At 38.8% G+C, this 6,000-nt stretch overlaps 1 protein-coding gene across 2 annotated transcripts in view; it reads left to right on the forward strand.

Annotated features, from left to right (window-relative positions):
• LOC139420881 (ras-related protein Rab-28) overlaps positions 1–3,828 on the forward strand; it is a 50,261-nt gene extending 46,433 nt beyond the window's left edge. The window contains exons 8-9 of one of the 2 annotated variants that reach the window (XR_011635566.1): positions 1,408–3,124; positions 3,233–3,828. Coding sequence is in view for 1 of the 2 variants with exons in the window: in XM_071171264.1 (XP_071027365.1) it covers positions 1,408–1,500 (93 nt within the window). In the remaining variant the exon portion in view is untranslated. Of the gene's footprint in view, positions 1–1,407 lie in introns of both variants that reach the window. The other variant, XM_071171264.1, reaches the window with a different exon arrangement.
• The last annotated feature ends 2,172 nt before the right edge of the window (positions 3,829–6,000 follow it).

Raw genomic sequence — 6,000 nt, forward strand, 5'->3', positions numbered from 1 at the left:
TTTGCCTATTAGACACATTATGACTGACTTGTGGTCATTGCCCGCGCTAGTTTGATTGTATTGACACTCCCAGCCTTAGTTACATTCTTCCGTTATTGTCTAAAACATTGAGTTATTGAAACTGAAACATTGCATCCCAAAGGGCTGGAGGCAGCAACACATGTACCAGGCCAGCTGTGATGTACAACCTGATAGCAATAAGTTTTGGTCTACCAAGAAAAGTATTGGTGAATTAGATATATTTATCACGTACTGAACTGCATCCATCTATTCTGCCAACAATGCCTTACTCTGCAGCATGTCATTTTTAGACAAACACAACCTATTTTTAATACCTCTTATAAAGGTTTGATATTATGATTATCTGTTTTCATATCTGCAAAGTAGTTAACGCTGTCAGTTCCACTTTAATTGAGTGATTAGTTAGTTTGATTATTAACAGAGAAAATCTTTGGTTGGTTTAGACTGGTCCTACAGTAGTTTGGCACAAACATTTTGTTGGAGTAACATATTTTATGTCGCATCATTAAGAGAAAAAACCCTGAAATGACACTGGTATAGAAGATGTTGCCAGGAATTCCCGACTATTTCAGTGGGCTGCATCAGTATGATCCAGAGAAGTGGGCTTGGTCCCCGGACAGAGTTTGTCAGACTGACCTTTGTTTGACCTGTTTCTACGCTTCTGATTGGCGTTGAGCTGGCTGCATCTGCAAAGAGACTAGAGCAGATTCTCCATAGGTTATTTTTACCACAACATTCATCCATTAACTTGTATACTTCAGTTTACATGTTTTTCTGAATGTGACAAATTAAAGGTATTTGAATTATATAAGTATGGTCTGGGGCCTGGGAAGGAAGACCTGGGGCCTGCTTTGTGATCCATAGATTTCTGGACTATGCAGGAACAAATTGCAAATATTTTGTAGTATCAATTAGGTACATTTAATATAATTCGTGTTTAAAGTTGCACAATGCAGAAATCGCTCCTCCATTTCCTGGTTGCTAAAATTCTAATAGTTTAACTAATTTCAGTTTGTGACAAAATAAGATGGTATAGTGTAGAGAATCATTCATTATACCTTCTAATCCGCTGTGAAATATATTTTCTAAAACGTAAAGTATTGTTTCAGCTATTTGAAGCTGGTGTACAAAACCGAAAGTAAAAGACACAAACTAATTTTAGGAATGGAAGCATAGAAATAGCGCACATAGAACTGATATACCACTTCTTAAACTTGCTTTCAAGTAGAGTGATAGATCATAGATCAACATTTCTATGTGAAATTTATCAGGTCGCCCAAAAAGTGACATATTGCCACTTTAAATCAGATGGATTTTCTTGTGTGGTGGCAGCTTTCTCATATTTTGCCTCTGTTTGTCTTTCTTTATGTCTGTGTGTTTCCATAGCGTGTGGTGAAGGCCGACATCGTGAACTACAGTCAAGAACCTGTGGCGAGGACAGTCAACCCCCCGCGCAGCTCCATGTGTGCGGTACAGTGACCCCCTCTCTCCCCCACCTCCCCTCTTGCCCCTCCACAAACTGACGATAGCAGTGAGGGCTTCTGACCAGCAGGCTGCCCCTAACACACTGGCCCATAGCCAAAGCAGGGGAATTGAGCCAGCTTGGTTTATTCTGCTGCACGCACACGCACACGCACACACACACACACACACACACACACACACACACACACACACACACACACACACCTTCTCTCTCAACGCACACGTCTTGAGAAAGGCTTTATATCAGTATTTCCTTGAGGGTTTTCAGGGTCATCGGATATGTTAAGATTTGAATGTGAGGATCTCTCTGTATGTACAGTTTGTATTTATAAAGGGACCCCACAGTATATTCCTGGCTTCAATACATTTCATATATTTTCATGAATGATTTCTTGAGTAGTAATCAGCTTTGGTTGCAGCATACGTCTGTTTAAACATGAAGTTAGGCTGAAAGCAAATGGGCCCTCCACTTTTTCAGCAATATATTTTTAGCAACTGTTATTCTTTTGTCATTTTTCTCCCTTCTACTGTCTTCATTATTCAATTATTCTTCAAAGGACCATTTTTGATTGTTTGTTTGTTTGTATGTATGTATGTATGTATGTATGTATGTATGTATTCAACAAAAATTTTAACGCAACATGTAAAGTGTTGGTCCCATGTTTCATGAGCTGAAATTAAAGATCCTAGAAATTGTCCATACGCACAGAAACGTATATTTCTATCAAACATTGTGCACAAATTTGTTTACATCCCTGTTCGTGAGAATTTCTCCTTTGCCAAGAGAATACAACCACCTGACAGGTGTAGCATATCAAGAAGCTGATTAAACTGCATGATCATTACACAGGTGCACCTGCTGCTGGGGACAATTAAAGGCCACTCTAAAATGTGCACTTTTGTCACACAAAACAATGCCACAGATGTCTCAAGTTTTGAGGGAGCGTACAATTGGCATGCTGCCTGCAGGAATGTCCACCAGAGCTGTTGTCAGATAATTTAATGTTAATTTCTCTACCATAAGCTGCCTTCAATGTTGTTTTAGCGAATTTGGCAGTAAGTCTAACCGGTCCAGCCCAGGACCTCCACACCCAACTTCTTCACCTGCGGGATCGTCTGAGACCAAACAGCTGATGAAACTGAGGATTATTTCTGTCTGTAATGAAGCACTTTTGTGGGGGAAAACAAATTTTATATTATTTATATTTTATTGGCTGGGCCTATGCCCTCCCAGACCCACCCATGCCTGTGCCCCTGCCCGTGCCCCTGCCCAGTCATGTGAAATCCAAAGATTAGGGCCTAATTAATTTATTTCAATTGACTGATTTCCTTATATGAACTGTAACTCTGTAAAATCGTAGAAATTGTTGCATGTTGCGTTTCTATTTTTGTTCACTATATTTGGCATCTTTAACCTTGAAAATTGACATTTAAGTACGTATTGGTGCGGTTTAAAGGTAAGACAGTATATCTGTATCGTTGTAGCCTTTTTCATCTGTCTGTTGTAGAACAGAAAAGTCTGCAATGAAGAACTGCTTTGACACAAAGTGCTTCGTAGGATCTTCATTTGTACCAAACAAGCTGAATAATAGCCAACCTACACTCTTAGAGAAAAAAGGTTCTAAAAGGGTTCTTTGGCTGTCCCCATGAGAGTCCTTTGAAGAACCCTTTTGGGTTCCATGTAGAGAGGGTTCTTCAAATGGTTCCCCCATGGAGACAGCCAAAGAACCCTTTTTTTCTAAGAGTGTACATAAATTACAGGCATGTGTTGTTTTGTACGGATACTCATCCCTCAAAATAAGTTGGCTTATCTTGCAGTTTGTATTGTCAAAATGTTTTCTTTGACTAATATGGTGTACTTGCACAGAGAGGATGTCAATTGTACCAGAAAATACATGACAAAACAATGTGACATGGTTGGATTTTACTCTGTAAACCATGGCGTTTGCCTTATGTGTAAATTGTCTTTATAAATGATAAATGCGTTGCTTTGTGAAAGATCTTATTTTCAATGCTGCTCACATTTCAGTAAGATGTAAAGAGCTTCCCTCATTGGATGGAATAGCCTCTGTACTCCCTATGACTTTTGGTCATAAAAAGAAAATGTCTAAAAGTGAAGTATGAAATCATGTTATATATATATTATCTGTACACTTAAATGGTTGTCAAGTAAACATTCAAAAGTAGTACAGACTTTGTATATGGAAAAATAAAAATGCTATTGAAAAAAATGCAATAGTTTATATAATTACTAGGCTACTGTATAGTTTGTGCAACATTGTGCCTCCTTGGAATTCTGGAAATAAATATTATGTGAGTGTGTGGTTGTGTGTATACTTCTTTACATGTGTGTATACTTCTTTACCTGTGTGTATGTGCGTGTGGCGCTCGCACTCCTGCATGCACACACACTTGTAATTCCAGTTTAGCCAGGTGTAACAGTGGTAAGGTGTTTGGAATGCTGTTGGAACAGCTTTATGAAGACCCTAATAGTTTGCGGGCACCGTTTGTCACTGTTCTAGTCCAATTTATTGTATTGATTTGTGTTGTGTAGTGGCTTTGCTGGTATGCATCCCAATTAAAAAATGTTGAGTTGGCCCCACCAAGGTTAACATTCTAAAATCACCACTGGTCATAGAGCAAAGCGTGAGGAAAATGTGTGTTTGAGAGTCTCAGCTTTTCATATCTAACTTAATAGTTTGTAGCTCAAACCATTCGGACTCTACAGATGTTTTTGTAAAAAGACCTGGTCCCCTGCAATGGTACAACCCAGAAGTCTAACTCAAACACAATGTTCAAAAGCATCAAATCACGCCAGCGTCACGATGGGACTCATTGGGTTAAATAGTTGCTATGCCCTCGTAATGGCCGGTGCGCATTTCCATATCAAATCAAACTTTATTTGCCACATGCGCCGAATACAACAAGTGTAGACTTTACTGTGAAATTCTTACTTAAATTACAGGCATGTGTTGTTTTGTACGGATACTCATCCCTCAAAATAGCCCCAAAATAGCCCTTAGCCCTTAACCAACAGTGCAGTTCAAGAGAAGAAAATATTTACCAAGTAGGCTAAAATAAAAAGTAACACAGTAAGAATAACGGGGCACCAGTACCGAGTCTGTGTGCAGGGGTACAGGCTAGTTGAGGTAATCTGTACATGTAGGTGGGGGTGAAGTGACTATGCACGGGGGGGTCAATGTAAATTGGTGGTAATTTTTATGAATTGTTCAGCAGTATAATGGCTTGGGGGTAGAAGCTGTTAAGGAGCCTTTTGATCCTTGACTTGGCGCTCCGAACCGCTTGCTGTGCGCTAGCAGAGAAAACAGTATCTCAAAGCAATATATTGTTTGTAAAATAGTTGCTATTGAGTTGAATATTGAAAGTTGAGAAATAAAAATACCATCAGAAAGCAGATACCCTCATCTCTTCGACATGGACATGGGGACTAAGCTCCGAAAGCTGGGTTTTTCTCGCACATTTTGAAATGTTATACAATCAGAACACATTTTTCTCTTGAGTACATGGAGGGAGAGTGACTTGCTAATCAAAGCAGCAGGCCTCAGGGAGGCAAATTGTTCATTTTTAACCTGGCCATGTCACATTTATTAAAAAATTGTATTTAAAAAAACATTTGTGTGTCAATTATTATTATTTAAAACATGACTAATTACAAAACTCCTGGGCACTTGTCCACTTCGGTGTCTCTTTGGCGCCAGAAAACAACCTGAAGACAATTGCTGAGTGGGACCAGAGTTGGAAGTCACTCCATGGATGTCCCATCCATAAGCAGAAATGAATGTGTGGTTAAAATGTCAGGAGTGAGGCAGATTACAAGGTCTGGTGCTTTGTGATTCATTTCATACTGTTTCCAAAAATACTGTTGATCCTAAACATGATACTGGAGCCATTCAGTGCTTTTAAAGTCGAACTGACACGGTTTTAACTACTTTGCCGATATAAAACAGACAATCATGTCAGGCAAAAATATCAAATTCCCAGTTTATGCTACAAAACCATTTTTATAAGAGGTTTTAAAAATAGGTTATATTTTATATTATATTTGACTCCATGAAGTAGAGGACAAACCATTCAGGAAAAAAAAAATTGAGGTCACTCTTTTCAATAGTTTTCTATGTGGATCGAGATTTCTAAGGCACTGGCTTGCATTTCCTATCGCTTCCACTAGATGTCAACAGTCTTTAGAAATTGGTTGATGTTTTTCCTTTGAGAAATGAAGAAGTAGCCATTTCCTTTCTGGGAGTCGAGCCAAGTGTACTGTTGTGGTTGGGGCGCACGACCTGAAAGCTCGTTCCACTTTGTTTTCATCCGGTATTGAACACAGTGTATTCCGTCTTAAATTTGATAAATTATTTACGTTTAAAAATACCTAAAGTTGGATTAGGAAAGTTGTTTGAAATGTTTGCATCAAGCTTACAGGTAATTTATTAGATACTTTGTAGTCATGTTGTGCGAGTTGGAACCGGTGTATTT

This window comes from Oncorhynchus clarkii, chromosome 12 (assembly GCF_045791955.1).
Source record: "Oncorhynchus clarkii lewisi isolate Uvic-CL-2024 chromosome 12, UVic_Ocla_1.0, whole genome shotgun sequence".
Classification (NCBI taxonomy): domain Eukaryota; kingdom Metazoa; phylum Chordata; class Actinopteri; order Salmoniformes; family Salmonidae; genus Oncorhynchus; species Oncorhynchus clarkii.